We start from the raw sequence: 17,921 nt of genomic DNA, 5'->3' as shown, positions 1-17,921 counted from the left end.
ATAAATTGCAATGCCTTTTTGTTGAACAAGATATCACTGGTTGTGGTCCGTCTTTCATCACAGTCTTTTTTGTGTGTAAATTAATGGTTTAGACTAATCGATTAATCGATAAATAATCTACAGATTAAAACAATTTTTTAGTTGCAGCCCCATGGATCAGTCCCAAGCCATGTGATCCATTAAAACTACATTACCCATAAAGCACTTGGCTGGTTTCCTGTATCTCTCAATGATAGATGATTGTGATGAGGCCTTAATCTAATCCATGTTAAAGATTTTCTGCCCTCCCAAATTCAGGGCTAGCATTGAGATGCCTGGCCTGATTTATGTTCAATGGCATGCAAGAGGAGCCAACTGCACTTCTGCAAAGCAGATGTAGTGGACGCCCTTGTATCTAGCCTTATATTTCACAGAGAATGGAAATGGCAAACAAGGTCATCTCTCTCTCTCTCTCTCTCTCTCTCTCTCTCTCTCTCTCTCTCTCTCTCTCTCTCTCTCTCTCTCTCTCTCTTACTCTTTCTCTCTTCCCTCATCTCTGCCGTACCTAAATAGCACAATAACATCCATGAGAGGGTCTTAGTTCCCTTGTCTAAATATGGGAGTGCTTAGGGAAGGAGGAGGTCCAGCACTGGGCTAAAATCCTGATGAACACTGCCTTCAAACCAAATTCCTTCCTGTCAGACCCCATAACTTATGGGGCCGAGATTACAAAGCTACCGATATAATAAATTAAGTTGATGGACAGAATTATGCCCAGTGCTTCCTGCACTCCCCAATGACGCACACTAGCTTAGCTCTGCCTGACAATGAGTGTGATTTAACGCCCAAGCTAGGGAGACTTGGGATGTGTGTTTGTGTGTGTGTGTGTGTGTGTGTGTCTGTTTGTGTGTGTGTGTGTGTGTGTGTGTGTGTGTGTGTGTGTGTGTGTGTGTGTGTGTGTGTTTGTGTGTTTGTGTGTGTGTTTGTGGGGCAGTCCAGGCCTCACACTGGCCCTTAGCCTAGTGTATAAAACTCTGCTTTAATTCACCCACAAATGTGTCACCATTAAAACAGAAAGAAAAAGGGATCACAGATCATAAATACTCCCTGATTTATGAACTAACAACAAAGAGTATAAGCCCTGGCGAGAGAACGGGATTGTTTGACAGAACGTTGTCAAGGAGGAAAAGAGGGAGGAAAAATACACTCACTCACTCACTCTCTCTCTCTCTCTCTCTCTCTCTCTCACACACACACACACACACACACACACACACACACACACATACACACACACACACACACACACACACACACACACACACTCTCTCTCGCCTATATCACACAGTGACTGCATAGGAGCAGATGTGTCTGCTCTGCTCTCAACGTGTGACGGACAGAAGAGATAAACACAGAGAAAAGCAAAGAGAGGAGAGAGAGAGAGAGAGAGAGGGAGAGAGAGAAATAGAGAGAGCTGGCACGGCACTGGCTAATTTATCTCACTGAGAGACAGATTAAAGAGAGAGGAGAGTGAAACAAAGTTCCACTGGCTTAATCAGCGGACAGCCTGCTAGGAGTAGACATGATAAATCAGTGGAGAACGCCTCTGCTCTCCGAGAGAGAACACACTACAGGCATCCTGAGCTAAACCAGAGCAGACACAGCTACAGTATGTTGCATTACATTACACAGTACACATTATACACAGTGGAAATGTTGCTTGTCTGCAGTCTGTCATGCCATTAAATCTTATTTGAATTTGAATTTGACTATGTTTTGCTGTGTTGAGGTGTGTTGTTGCCCTACTCAATTGAGGACAAGTATCCATCATTATGTGCACTTTGACATTGGGACTTGTCATGAGAGAGGCACTAGTCAAAAACTTAGGGTTAGTGTTAGTACTATTTGTACAACAATCTACAAGTATAAGTAGCACAGATAAAACTGAGCCCAACGATACAGTTTCTCATCCACTCCAAGATTAGTAGTGGTAGTTTATTATACCACAGTTATGGCTCTCCTTCAGGGCCAAACTGAGCGTTGTGTAAACAGGAAAAAATAACTTGAAGTGTCCTGTGTTTCCCCCCTGTCCTCTCTGTAGGAGACGGGTCTTTCTTTAGCCCTGCCAGTGACAGGGGGATTCAACCAGGAAGAGGAAAAGGGGTCTTGGATATCCCTGTGTCATTAGTTCAGTACAGGGTCACAGCTGGGCCACTCAGAGCGTGATTACATCGCCTGATTTATCTGCAAAAGGAGCCCAAACACCGATAAATCTGGGAGCTCTTCCCCCAGTTGTGGGATCCTCACTGTCTGACAAACGACCCTGAGCTGAATAAATACTCTGGCACATTATGAATAATTCATTCTGATAGCCAGGCCTCTTAAATGTATATATTGTTGCTTTTTAAACAGCAAAGGTGTTTCTTTGAACCCCCCCCCCCCCCCAATGATGAAAGAGAGCCAGAGGTTAGCGGACATCTTGTTTTGTGGTCATAAATTGTATTTTCCAAGCCCCAGCCTTATCCGCTGGTGTTTTAACATAAATATCTTTTATGTAAATCTGTCACAGGTTAGTCTGCTCTGGGGCTCCTGTGTAGATATTGGCCTGTCTGTGACTTTATGACAGAGTTGAAAGTCACTCATTAAACTGACCCCTTGCTGTAAATTCACTTAGTGAAAAATGGCCCCTGGCTCTCCTATTTGCTCTTGTAGATGTGATCACGAGTGCATTTTTAAACTTAATTAATTGGCCGTTTTCTGTTGACAAGAAATATATGCAGTAATAATTTGCTGGGGATAGATGCGGAGTGCAGGAAATGAGATATCCATCACGGGCTTAGTGTTCTACCAGCTGCACCGCGGCTAATATGAAAGTATTTCAGCCCTGTTCAGGCCCCGCTGTTTGTGCAGTCAAGATTATATATACCCACAATCCATGGCCTGCCTCACAGGCGCTCATGGAGGTCTATGATAACAAAGACTATGTGATTTATGGCCTGCTGTGAAAGCAGAACTTGATGAGATTAAACAATTTCATAGCACAAGTGTTTCTCAGAGGCCCTCCTGATTTGTAGCGCGGCAGCCGACAGTAAATCAGGTTTATATATCTGAAAGCATGCTCAGCAAAGGAGTGCAATTACTGTTTAAGACAGCTACTTTTTATTTAATTTTTATCCCTCTGGTTTGTCTCTTTTATTCTCAGGCTGTCACACAGCCACTCACCTTCATAAGTCCTCCAGGGAGGGAGGGAGGGAGGGAGGGAGGGAGGGAGGCAGGGAGGCAGGGTGGCGTGGGCGCTCTGCTATCTCTCCCTCACAGCTTCTAGAACAATAACAATAACAACAACAACCGGGTAGACAACAACCGGGGCAACAACAACCGGGGCGACAACAACCAGCCACCGGCTCGACAATACAGCAGTCATAGACCCCCCGGAAAGGCTCTATTTATTCTGCATTGTTTGTGTGCTGTGTCTCGGTCCCTGTCTGGGTAAATGGAGTAGGCATGGTGTAATTACAGCGCCAGGCTTTTCTCTGTGCCATAAACATGACATGGTGTAATGATACGACTTACAGGCCCACAGAGTGTTCTGTCTCACTACCAAGAGGCTGTGGCTCGCTCCATTGCCTGTGAATTATAATATGTTGGGAAGATGACAGTGTTGTTATCATTGCAGCCTGGAAGTTACAGTAAGAGATGCAAGGGGAATGGCTTCAGAAGGTCGTTTTGGATTGGGGAAAACGAGCCTAGATGTGGATAACGGGGACATTCGCATATGATGATTGTCAGTCATTGAAACAAATATTCAAATGAGTTGGTATTGCACATTTGGTCTGAGGAGAAATATTCCTTTGTTCATTTTGTATGTTGAATTACTGTACCTGTGACCAATGTGTTTATATACTGTATTTGTGTACAATATTTACAGCCTTTAGTTTCTGTGCCCCGAGTACACGGAACAACCTTCAAAACAAATAAAAAATTAGATTATGTTGTGTCACTTGGTCAGTTAAAAACTTTGATAAAGATCTGTCATCCAACAAATGTGCATGTTTTAATTGATTCTATTTTGTACATTGATGTGTAATAAATTAACCATATTATGTTTGTAATTTGTTATGTACATTTATGAATGTTGTATGTTTGTAAGCAGGGCTCCTCCATGAAAGGTTTAATAATAATACATGAATTTCTCTGTCTCTTACCCATACCCTGTATATGCAGCACAGTATGTCTTTTTAGGTTGAGAATTTGTACGTGCGGGCAGGCGGGCGTGTGTGTGTGTGTGTGTGTGTGTGTGTGTGTGTGTGTCCTTGGGTGTATATGCTGGTTGCACATCTGTCTGCATCATCCCATATCTTCCCTGAAACATCAAGAGATCTCATTATTTTGACACATCTCAGCTTTTCTTTTAGTTTTTTCCTACACCCTGAGTCAAAATTAGTTTTCATTCCCTCTGTGATCTTCCTGACTGAAGCTCGCTGAAAGTAAAGAAAATCGCAGTCTTCATAGCAGGGCTGAGTCAAACACACACTTCACACAACCGCACTCTGAGTTAAGCATTGCTAAGTAACCTTCACATTTCACTCGTGTGAAGATCTAATTTCCTTTAAGTTCACATGTCACTTTTTGTGGCTCTTTTTGTGGGTCCTCTTCAAATGTCTCCCGGGCATCTAATTGCAAAGGAAACATTCCAGACAAGCCAGGGTGACAGGCTCGCTCCCAGAGTCTTCAATTATTAAACATCCCACAGCTCTGACGTTAGCTACAGCCCCTAATCGGAACAGAAAGCTTCATGATATGTCACACTTTATGTCTCTTTGTGTGTGTGTGTGTGTGTGTGTGTGTGTGTGTGTGTGTGTGTGTGTGTGTGTGTGTGTGTGTGTGTGTGTGTGTGTGTGAGGTGTGTGTGTGTGTGTGTGTGGGGGGGGGGTACATTCTTACATACATTCTTCCTATTTTCAAATGATTGAAGGAATTTGAACTCCAACCAAATTTGACAGAGGAAATGATTTGACAAGGAGGAATTAGGGGATGCCCATAGTGTTTATGATCTCATTGTCCATCTGTTTGTACACAAAGCAAACAGAAAAAAAATATATATTTTATGTATCACAAAGACATGAGACTTGTCTGTCCCTTATTAAGTATTATCAGCAGTTTTAATTGTTTGTTGACATTCTTCATTACCACTAATGTACTCTTATCTGACTCTAAAATACCCTCAAATTATTTCAACATTTGACTTGACTTTCAGACCAAATAATCTAACAGTACTGTACTGTATATGTATTATTCTTTGATACCAGAGGCAATAACACTATAATATTTAGTTATAAAAGTTTCATTTTATCCTGCTTAATCTTAATAATTATTGACATGGTAGATGGCACACAGATACAGAGTTATACCTCAAATGGAAAGGTCAGTGCCAACCAAAATAAGAAATAACCTGAGGACTGTTCTTACTTGTAACTGGGTTATTTTAATCCAATAGAGGCACATGTTTCCTGTTCGTTTAAATCACCTATACTTCTGAGGCATTCAACAAAAAGTTTCGGACAGCTTTTTAAAATTCAACCCGTAAAAACAGACACGGGCCTATTTCCATCAAAGGGTCGCCGATAGGGGTGATTAACTTCCTGTAGCGCCCGACCTTTGCTTGTTCAACACTGAGCTAAAACATAGAGGCTCGGGGTTGCTGGTCTGCTCTTGCAACCAATGTATGATCATACTTCTACTTCTGAGTTGTGTTATACAGTAATCAATGAATGACTGCCCAGCCAGCGATCCCAGCTCTGTCCATTTTGACAAGAGACAAGAATGAGCACATAAGATGTGCAGCGTTAACCAGGATGTTGACTACTGTAGCCTAGATCTGTGGCATGGGAGAACAACCATGTGTGAGTTACAAGCTTAATGCAACCAACATTACTTCTTCAGCATGCTAGCTAATTGCTCATACAGCAATAATATCAATCCGCATGGGTAGAATTACATCACACTCCCTCATAGTGTCTAACAGAGTAAAGAACTTAGTACAAATAGTAAATAACGTCAATCGTCTACAATGCTTTAGAACGTGACCTACTGCTTGCTTGTAAATGTAGAATGGGAAGAATTGACGTTCACAATCTCCCTCTATCAGCAAGCATGACCAATGGCATTACACCTTATTGATATGTAAATTCAACCAACCAATCTGAATACTGACTGACCAATATAATACCTATTCCTGAAGCTTCATGCTCCGAGCGAAAAACCCTCTTGTGATCAGTGATCATATGATCCATTTACTAGGAGCAAGTTCATTGGAGTAGAACGTGTAAATGATTAAACGCACACTCAACATTGTTCCTGCTGAGCAAACGCAGCACCAAAGACTGTTTTACTACCCACAAGTGCAGGCACCATTAAATCAAATGTTCTCCCCACTGCCATTACCTAAGAAAACAGAATGAATACATGGTACTCACACAACAGCAATTTAAAATGCATTACCATCTTTTCCCTAAACATCTGAAATACAATTATCAAGGTCAGAACTGTAAAACGGTCAATTTTTTGAAGTACTTTCCCACGTGGTTGCTGCTCCTGTGCTGAACTAAAATGGATTTTACCACACTACTACACAATATCCTAAAAAAAAAAAAAGTTTCAAAGTTTGACTTTTGCTTTTCTTGTTGCCACACATACGGTGACTATTCACAGTAAAAACCGAACCTCTTAAAATACTCTAATTTGTACAGTACATGTTAACTCAACCCTGCCTTGTGTGGAGTAAAACTTCAAATAAGAAGATCTTCATTGTGACTGAATTAGAATGGTATGCATGTTGCCACAGTTTTGTAAGTCACTGTTTGTGTTTTGGATAATTTTTTCCTATTTGTTTTGCGTCTTCCTTTTTCTGAATGTATTCATGTTTGTAACCCCAAACATCAGAGGCATGAGACACAAATGGCATTAAAGTCTACTGAAGAAATATGTCAGGCCAGCATTAAATGTTGACTCAAATAAATTTACAAGTTTTGTCTCCTCTGATCTTTAAAAAGCAGTGCAAGTGCTCAAGGAGTGATATGGAAAAAAAGTTTCATGCACACGCACAAAAGAAATATTTTGATAGAGACCCAAAGAGAAAACATATCAAAAGACATTTTTATACATGTCTTTTGCAAGCACAAAAAGCAGAAATGGTGTCAAGAGAAAACAAAACAGAAAGCTTCTTTCTTCTAACAATTGCTTTAAGCTACAAAAATCTCCTTGAGTCCCCAGCCTCCCCTCACTGTCAGCTCTCTCTCTCTCTCCCCTCTTTCCCCCTCTCCCCCCTTTCTCTCCCTCTCTCCCCCATCTCCCTTTCTAAGGCCGGACAGGCCTCTCTGTACGCCCTGATAGGTTGCGGGGCTGATGCTTAGCAACAACATTCCTGTGCCCTAAGTAGCAGTAAGCCTCTGGCTGAACCCTTTGATGTGGCTGTCAGGCCACATTTATTTCGTTTTAGCACTTTGTCTGCTTGTCCAGATGTATAAGGAGATAAAAAGCCCTGGTGTTTACACTGCTCTCTCTCTCTCTACGTAGCGCCCTGTGTAATTAGATTGTATTGCTGGTCAGTTCATGCAGAGGGAGGTGAAGTGAGGCAAGACGGCCAGGGTACCAGCTGGGTTCAGGATGAGCTGGTATGAGCAGGGTTCTCCCCCCCCCCCACAGTCACGGATGTATGGAGCAGAGTTCATGAAACCGTCCTCCATGTTGGCACCGGATGTTCTGTGCCAGTAACGTTCCAATGGGGTGGTGTTGGAGTGTTTGGAGCCAACATGGCAGCCATCGAGATTCTTCTACTGTAGATGTCAAGCTGAGCGAGCTGAACTTAATGTCTATGGAGGTTTCTTGATTCTGACTATCCGCATTGTCTCTCTGCAGAACACCTCTGACTTCACTGATTCAGAATGCTACTTATTCTGTGACACTGTTAAAAAAACAAGTGGTTTTAGTCACTCAGTTTGCCCAGTTTCTACCTCTTCCCCGGTGTTCCACCCTCTCCTTTTCCCTCTCATGGTGATATGTTAGAAGGGACCGATAGTAGTGGTGTGATGTACAATCCAGTATGGAAGTCATCTTTCATTATGACATTTAACAGAGCTCTCCATGAGTATCATCTCTCTCTCTCTCTCTCTCTCTCTCTCTCTCTCTCCGGTGGTGGGGAGCCCCTGTTGGGAGGAGAGCTGCTACAGAACACTGTCCTCTGTAGAGAGCCATTATCTGAGATTTCTGCGTTCTCCCCGGCCTGTAAATTTGTGCCACATTACCATAAGCTGTGGTGATAACTCACATAGCACAGAGACAATCATGATGTGAGCACTCAGCATATGCCCCGGGCCCAGCAAATTAAAACAATGCTCAGCTTGATGAACAGACTACTCTGGGCAGCACAGAGAGAGGAGGGAGAGAGAGAGAGAGAGAGAGAGACAGAGACAGAGAAAGAGAGAGAGAGAGACAGAGACAGAGAGACAGAGAGAAAAAGGATGTAGGAGGACAGAGGCTCTTTAATAGATTACACTGCAGCACCCCCCTCTGCTCAGTGTAGGTACAACTGCAGACCAGAGAAAGAGAGAGAGAGAGAAAGAGAGAGAGGTGGGGGGCGGCAGCAGCAGAGAGATAGAGAGAGACAATGTTCTCTCCATCTTAAAGACATTAGAAGTTTTTAGTCATTGGCTTCATTCTGCTATGTGATAGCACACAGTGCACAGCATGTCCAATATACCATCCTTGTTATCATTCTGCCCTGTATTTGCTGTGATGGCTTGCTGTCAATACTGATGTGAAACTCAAACGTCAATCCATCATTGACGTGGAAAAGGTTTAAGAGAGATAACAGGACGTGGAAAAGGATAGAGAGAGAAAGAGAGGGTTTGGTGAGAGGAGGAGAAGAAGGATAGAGAAAGAGGGAGAGAAGGAGCGAGAGGGGGAGAGAAAGGGAGAGAGACACAGAGATAACAGCTGGGATTCAGATCTGGCTTTCCTGTGGGTCTGTTTCACAGGGATTCCCATCAGAGGGCTGAGCTGCTCTCTCATCCACTGGATGGGTCATGAAGTTGAGTGAAAGGGGAGAGCCGGGGGGTGGGGGGGTGCAGGGGGAGTAGGAGAAGCAGTGGCTGATTAATGTTGTACAGGTCGGGTGGCGGTAGTGCATAGGGAGGGGGAGGATGGAGGGTGTCTGATCAGTAGACGTGACGTGGGGGGTGTTGGTGTTGGTGTCAGGGCATTGGGTATAGTGGGGTGGGGTGGGGTGGGGGGGTCGGGGGGAAAGGCTCTGATGTTGACAGCGGGCTACTTTTGGGGAGCAGCGTGTGATTGACGTCCCTGGTTGCCCTTGGGGGGCGGAGGCGGAGGAGTGCTCTGGGGGTTGTATGCAGTCTGTGGGTGGTGGTGTTAATAATGTGGCCACTGGGAAGATTAATTGTGGACAAGCAGCAGGATTAGGAGGGGCTTTGAGGGGACCGGGGATGGGGCACTTGCGGCCTCTGATCTACCAGGCAGGCCAGGAAATGATGCAGGCAGGAAAGAGAACTCTGGGAGCCGCTCAGACATCATGGAGGTGGAACTGGTAGAACCCCCCCCCCCCCCAACCCTATCCCCAATCAACCTGTCCTGGTGGGTGAACTGTTCTATCCATTCTACTTCAATAACTGTTGTTTATTACAGAAGGTTGATGGGGATGTTAGAATGAAGAATAAGGGGAAACTGCTGACTCAGTGGCCTCCATGTTGTCCTCTGTCATACCTAGCAGATGACTCAGGATATGATGATGTCAGTTTGAATTGTGGAATAACAAAGAAACTCCAGCACAATAGATCCACACTATTTCAATGGGCCACTTAGATTAGAACTGTGAATTGTGGCCACTCACTGTATGAAATCTAAACACTTTATATTTTCAGTTACAGTATGATATAACCCCATGGTGAATAAATCGGAGTAAGAGTGTTCAGCATTCTTCTTTTCTTTCTTAACAAGTTCATAACACCACACTCTAGATGTGAAGCAAAGCTGTGTGCTTTAATGCTCCAGTATACCAGCAATTCATTAAATTGTGAAACTGTTTTTGTTTGCTTTATTCATCATTAGTTATACTGTATGCTCTCTTTTAAGGAAATACGATTCATATACTGTCCAAACCATAATATCCTTCTGAGATTGTATCAGAGAGCACATTTGCCTGTTTATTTTCAATTTACTGTACGGTGCTCTCTTTTGAATGAATAATATGTTTCCTTTTAACAAAGTCCACCGTCCAAACTACCACATCAACAACAACAACAACAGCAACAACAACAACAGCAACAGCAGCAGGCAGAAAATGCAACTCTAAACCATCTCTAATGTGTATTTGTCAGTTTTGGTCCCCTGCTATGATTAAAGGTCCTGTGAGTCCTCTGCTGCAGGAGAGAAAGGTATTTCTGCAAAGGCATCAGATAGGGCTGTGTCGTGATGAACGGCCTGCTCAACGGCCTGCTCAACGTGCTAAAAGGCTAGGGAAAGAAAGAGAGAGGATGTTTGGGTCCTTGAAAGTGCACAACAAAGAACAACAACAACCAAACTGTTGACCTGCTTAGGAACACATTCTGAGAATAAGGATGGTTTTCTTTCCATCAGTGCACGGCCATTTTGTTGTCCCAGTCCGTCCCTGGTGGAAGGTCTGTTGTCTGGCTGGTGTTATTCTGGAGGGTGAACTTCACATAACTAGGGGCTGTGGAAATGCTCTTATCATCTTCTGCACCCAGGTGTGTTTCAGTAAACCAAACAGTAAACTCATGTTTTAACATTGGCATTATTCAGCCAATAATTCACACTACATAGTGTCACATTTGTGTTAACAGAAACAACAAAAACAGTAATGTATATACAGTAGTTCTGAAACACTTGTGCTTTGGAGAGCAGTGGCTTTCATGCCACCTGTTGGACTTGTGGTCTCATAGCAGCAGTGTGTCAAGACTATAGAAGTGTCAGTGTGAGTGGCGTCTGACCCTCAAGTGACCTCTCCTGCAGGTCATGGCTCAGTGGCAATTGCCCCCCCCCCCCCCCCTTAACCAGGCAGGGGACACACCTTCAAAGCCAGGGTCATAGCTCCTACCTTTTACCCTCCACACAAAGTAATGAAACCTGCCCCCCTTCTCTGCGTTCGGTCATAAAACAGGAACGGTGCTCTTACATTTGCTGTCCCGCTCGCATTGAATTTATGGCACTCGGACTATCAGTCACAGCAATGAAATCTCCTTCTCTCTCTCTCTCCTCCCTCTACTCTCTTTCTCTCTCTCTCTCTCTCTCTCTCTCTCTCTCTCTCCCTCTCCCTCTCTCCCAGTGTGTGTTTGTAATACTGTGTGTTTGCCTTTTACAGCTTCCCAGTGACCCCAGGTCTGAGAGCTCCAACATGCCATACTCCCCTCTACCCAGAGGGTCCAGAGATGGCAAGAATCACAAAGGTAAGGAACACACACACACACACACACAAGCACGCATGCATGCACACACACAAAAACACACACACACACACAAACACACACACACACACACATCAGCACATCATACACATGCACGCACACACAAGCATGCATGCATGCACTCACACATACAAACACACACACACACACACACACGCACACACACACACACACACACATACACACAACATTGTATGTATTTATTCCCTGACTTCCTAAATACATAATTGCATTGTTACAATTTTCAAAATCTCATGGGACAAAATCTGTAATCATCGGATCCAAAAGCGCAAATAGTCATCACCCTAGCTTTACCCTCATCATGGTGAATTGAAACTGACCTTACAGTTATGAATGCCTATTTCTACCGTACTGGCGATAGCAGCAACATAGACAGACAGATTCTAACAGTTATTTGCATGATCAAAACGGTTAGGTATTTCTTTTTGTCCACCTGTGTGTGTATGTGGGCTACAGTGTGTGTCTGATTGATGTTAAGATTAGATTAGATTAGATTAGATTCAACTTTATTGTCATTGTGCAGAGTACAAGTACAGAGACAACGAAATGCAGTTAGCGTCTAACCAGAAGTGCAAAATAGCAGAAAGTGCAATGAACAGTATTTACAGGTAGTGCAATATATGATCAGTAGTAATGCAGTATAATATAGTATAATATAAGCAGTATAATATAGCAGTGCAGTATAGCAGTATGTGAGTAGCAGTAGCATTATAGCAGAATAAATAGTTACAGTATGAGCAGTGTAGCAGCATATGAGCTGTATTTGAGTAAGGGCATGAGATCCACACGTGCATAGCCACTGAGAGAAGAAGCAAGTTTGTGTTCACTTTATTTTTTTAACTTTAACAACCTTCTTGCATATGGCATATGTATAATTATATTTCATTACATGTCGTTACTGCTTCAGATTTGAGTTCTGTTTTACGTGTTATCAAGCATTGGCGCTTCACATTTAACAGCAGGTATTTTTTTTACAGTAGGCTTGTACAGTTACACCAATTATGTCCATCAATATGTTATATTCAGTATGTAAGCTCTTTAAAATACAAAATGTGGTATTCTAATGATGATTAAGTCCTGACTAAACACAGCCAGTGCATTATTTTTTGCATGGTATTGATCTAATTCACTGATTACACTGAAGTCAACTAATGGAAGTCTCCAGATCTCACTCTGGGTACTTTTGTTAGTACTGTAATGAGGGCCTGGGGCTTTTTACCCTAACCTTAACTCCTGGGGCTTCTAGTGCTAGAGTGGGAAAAATGTGCACTTGAGACACCGTCACATCTCATCTCCTGGAGTTATTGATAGATGCAGGAATTATAATACTGTACTGTATATCTGACTAATCTAGGTTTTATGCTATTGATTTCAATGTAGGTGTGGGAGTGTGTATACTATAGTTGAACCCTCCTTGATTTGTTCATGCTATTGATTAGGTCAGTTATATGCAACAGATTAAGTTGTTGTGCATTCTGACCTTCAGGCTGAATATAGAGGAATTGGACACATATTTTTTCACATCTTCAAAGGACTTGTACTGTAATCTCCATAGTTTCTGGAGAAAATACTCTTCAAATCAAATTAGCAAAAGTGTGAAGAAGCATGCATTATGAAGCCTTGATAATAACAGATTCATATACTGTAATGCATCATGCCTAATCTGTAAAACCAAAAATACACACAAATACACTAGTGTTTCTATTCTCTTTGCTTACCGTTTCAACCATCACCCTGGCTACTGTGTGCACGTCAGTGTGCAGGGCTCTAGAAATAAAAGGTGACCGTTTCTTTGTGTCTGTAGCGATGTTCTCTGAGTCGCCCTGAAGCGATTGTACGGGACATCGCGGCAGCGAAAGGCTTTTATGCATGAGACATTCATCATGCTCTTTGTCTCAGCAATGCAAAACACTGCGCCTGTGATGCGCTGACCGCCATGGCGAGAGCTCGCAAGGTCAAAAAAGTGATCACCTCAACACCGCCAATACACACACACACAAACACACACACACACACACACACACACACACACACACACACCACCCTTGCCAAGGACAGGTCTATTTCACACAGGCTGACCAGCATCTGTCACGTGATCTTGGATGTAGAAAGAGAGAGAGAGAGAGAGAGGCCCAGTGCTTTGTCAAAATCAGGCCAGACGAGCAGAGAGCAGTCCATTAAAAGGTGAGCAGATCTGACATATTAGATATCTTCACCTCCCTCTTAGATCTGGGCACCGGTGACAGTCACCATTTGTTATTTTTACGACGCTGCGCTGCAGCCTTAGATTACACAGCCCTCATCTTCGCCCTTCACCTCCTCGTTTATGTCTCAGCCAGCCTCTCTCCTACAGTACACTGTCTCCACTCTTATTTATCTACACTTTTAAAAGTACTAAATGTGTGGGAGCCATCACTATAAGTCTGTTTGATCCTTCACACATCATGTCTTCGTGCATCATGTGATGAAATCGCTTTCATTAGAAATTCCTCACAACAAGAGTGTCTGAACAAGGCTGCAGTATATAATAAATTCTATAATAACTTATATTATAATTGATTATTTAAGTTAATCATTTAAGTTAATGAGAATTACACAGTGGTTATATAGTGTATTTTCTGGGTTAGATAAAGCTATATGTGTTGAAAGAGTAAGCAGTCATATCTAGCCCTGGTTTGCTGAACCCAGGCCTAGTGATGTCGGTGTGTGTTAGCCGCTGCGTAGGCCTAGCCTGTGGGATCAGTAGCAGGTCTGACAGCCTCCTGTCTGCTACAGACAGAGCCTTTCCTTGGTCTCCCCGTCTCTCCCCCTCTCGTGTCACCTGTGTGTGCAGGCCCTTGAGCCCAGGTGCCAGAGGTAATTACTGCAGCCTGGAGGCTCCCGGGAGGGGCCAGCGCTGGCAGGTCACTGCCCAGGAGGAGAGGGGTGAAGAGAGCGAGGACAGAGCTCCAGGATATGCCTCTGTCTGCCTGTCTGTCTGCCTGCCTGCCTGCCTGCCTGCCTGTCTGTCTGTCTGTTTGTCTGTCTGTCTGTCTGTCTGTCTGTCTGTCTGTCTGTCTGTCTGTCTGTCTGTCTGTGTCTGTCTGCCTCTCTGCCTGCCTGTATGTCTGTCTGTCTGCCCGTCTGCCTGTCTGTCTGTCTATCCGTGTGTGTGTGTGTGTGTGTGTGTGTGTGTGTGTGTGTGTGTGTTTGTGTGTGTGAACGTTCTGAACAGCCTTCTAAACAGAGAGAGAGGTTAAGGGGTAATAAGGTAAAAGCACAAAGCCAAGCTCTTTCTTACATAATACCATATGAGGCCAGACCAGGCATGTGGGAGCAGCCCGATGAGCTGACACTTATTAACAAATGGTGCTGTGTCAAACTCAGGGACCTCTCTGTATCCCAGGCTTTTCTAACTCCTCTTCTAACAAACGCAGGCACGCACGCATGCACGTACGCACGCACACATGCACACACACGCACACAGTGTGTGTGTGTGTGTGTGTGTGTGTGTGTGTGGGAGGAGTCAGCTGGACAAGCATAGACGATGATGTGATTTATGTGAAAACATAGAGGTCAAGCCATTCATTTTCAAACATAAGAAAGGAGCAGTGCTCAAAAATGAAAAACTGAAAGAGAAAAGGAGGCATGTAAACTCCCGAAATTAGACACGTTCTTTTAAGATGTAGCTGTTTATTCCCCCCTAATAGCAATGACTGAGAACGTCTTAGCCAGGGATTTGGACATGAAATTTGCATGACTAGCAGATCTGTCGTGACCAGCTTATGGAGAATAGCATTCTAATGTTGTTCCAATGTAGACTGTGGCATAGGAGAAGAGGGCTGGATAAAGGGAAGAAGAAACAATGATAGAATAGAGAGAGAAGCAGAGGAAGCGATGGGGGAAAGAAGGACAGTGAAGAAGGGAGGGAGAGCGAACAAGAATGAAAAGAGAGGGAGATTTTCAGTATTTTCTTGGAGCAGTTGTGACTCGTGACACAGAGTAGAGTGGAGTTACTAGTCTGGCAGAGAGGCCCGAGGATCTTCCACTACTGTCACCTTAGGTTTAAATCTCTGGTCAGGTTGAACTGTCGCTTCTAGTTTAAGCTCTGTCCTAGATTAAAAGTACCCCACAAAGAAGCAAGCGTGGACCACTTCCAAATAAGACTCAGACCCAGAGCACAGGGGTTAAGATAACGTAAGACGGATGGGCCCATAATTGGGCCCAAATTCTGCCTTAATTTGATTATTAATTTGATTATTGATTACTTTATCTCCTTGCCATGTATAGTATGTTATTCTAAACTATGATTTGAGCATATCCACACAAAACTTGGTCTTACCTATCAAATGGCATCCTGCTTTTGCATCTGATAATCATATGTCTAATGTTATAAGCAGTTTAGTTTGGGTCTGGTTTTTAGTCGGAAATTAGTCAAATAGGGCTTATTCAGTTTCAGAGCTGAAGATAACATTGGGTTTATGAGTCCCAGACAAAAGTTGGTCCTCACAGCATACATCTCTGTTCAGAAGGATCACTGTCACAAAAAAGGTCATGAAGAATTGACCATGTAGAATTATGATAATGTGGTGGAGTACACAATATGAGGTATGATGGTTCATTACCAACATGTCATTGTTGGGGAATGACATGTTCTCAGAGATGTGTCTCTTGTTTATTTGATAGATCTAGTTATAACTGTACTTGTAAGCTTGTCTATTGATGCATCTATTTATGTATACAATTGCAATACACAGGTTTTAATGAAATGTCACGAATTTATACATGTGTTTTATATGTGTTTTTCAGGCATTGCTCTTGAAGGCATCAGTTTAGGTTTGATGAGGCAGTCCTGCACTAATGACAGGACTAAATGAGACAAGCGTGATCTCTCTGTGTAACGAAGGAAACAAAGCACAATGTCTCTGTCGTTTCCTGTGAGCCATGAGGCCTTTTAATGTTGTTATTCTGGGCCTGCTTCCAGCTGCTTTGTATGTATGTATTTTAAATGGCACACAACTGTTATTAAACCCCTCGAGGAACGAAAGCCTTCAAAAAGCCAACTTCTGCACTGACGACACCCATGGGACTTCTCACATTCGCCTTTGCCAGTTCGCTTTCATTACACTTGGGGGGGGGGGGGGGGGGTATCTACACACATGTTGTTATTTTTTGGAAGGGGGGGGGAACAGGAACGTATCCAAACTAAGAGTAAACTGTTTTACAGTCGATGCACAACAAATAAACAAACATCTGGAAGCGTTCACAGAGCACCATTAGAAGGGCTCTGGGTTTTGCCAAAAAAAGAGGTGGGGAATGATGAGGAATGGCCTGTCGAGTCGCTGGTGGAGCCAGGAGAGAGGCCATATGACTGAGCTGTGGGTGCTAAGCGCTGGCTCTTACAGCTCAGCTGGGCTCAGAGAGAGAGCTACACCTGCTGGTATCTCCCCTCCCTGCCAGCTCCATCACCAAACATCTGGATGGGGATGGAGCACTAATGGTTGACTAACTGGGATTGTTGAGAGTGGATTGTCATTATGCAGGGTTGAGTTGTTTTTTGTTGATTTGTATTTGTGTGACTTGTCGGTTTAAAGTAAACTCAAACAAAGTACGATTTCTGAATAGATTTTGGCACCAGTCTTTGGTAGACGCACCATATTTGTTTTCGTTTTTGTTGTTGTTTATGGCTGATGACGACCAACTTCACCAAATTGTTTCAAATGAAAACCGTTAGTACAGTATACAGTGATGAAGTCACTGTGATGCACTTTGTAAAACTACATGATTTGTCCTATTCTGGCTACTTATCCATCACAAAGTTGGCTCCATCTTAGATAGTTAAGTTCTGTTTGATGTTTGTTTCATGACCCTGGCAAATGCACCTAACAAAACACACCCATCCTTCAGTCGATAATATTCCCTTTATCTTTGGCATCACGTTGATACGTTTCTCAGTATGGAAATGTTTGCGGTAGTAACTCCAGTGAGAGGAGGCAGAACATTCCTGGCAGCTCCCATTAGAAGGCAGTGTTCGTGCTCCGTAAGACATTTCTCTCCGTCTCGTAATGATTATACCAGGGAGATCTCTCCCCTGATAAACATCACTCTCAAATACAAAGACAAATGCTGGCCGCCACACAGCTAAATCTTTTGTTAAAACAGGGCATATGAAAAGAGGACAGTTTAACCTTTCCTCCACCACTGAGTAGTAATCATAGTGTACTTAACAGCACTTGGAGCCTTTTTGAAGGCCTTGTATACAGTAAATGATGGCAAATACGCTGCAGAACTGATACAGTTTCATGCTAAAAACGTAACATTTTCTGGGTGATTGTTAAAGAGTGTTCTTATACTTGTTCATGTTCAAACCTCATGTTTGTTTTAACCAAACAGCAGAGACATAAGGGACATAGTGATGGGCCAATGTCACAAGTGAAGTTATCCACA

At 43.2% G+C, this 17,921-nt stretch overlaps 1 protein-coding gene across 1 annotated transcript in view; it reads left to right on the top strand.

The window, feature by feature from the left end:
• Nucleotides 1-17,921, top strand: part of lrmda (leucine rich melanocyte differentiation associated) — a 235,303-nt gene that overhangs the window by 191,582 nt on the left and 25,800 nt on the right. The window contains exon 6 of the mRNA XM_083694550.1: nucleotides 11,372-11,456. Coding sequence (XP_083550676.1) covers nucleotides 11,372-11,456 — 85 coding nt within the window. The remainder of the gene's footprint in view (nucleotides 1-11,371; nucleotides 11,457-17,921) is intronic.

This window comes from Argentina silus (genome assembly GCF_951799395.1).
Source record: "Argentina silus genome assembly, chromosome: X".
In the NCBI taxonomy this organism is placed as follows: domain Eukaryota; kingdom Metazoa; phylum Chordata; class Actinopteri; order Argentiniformes; family Argentinidae; genus Argentina; species Argentina silus.
The sequence above is the reverse complement of the archived record's forward strand: the minus strand, read 5'-3'. Positions and strand labels throughout refer to the sequence as shown.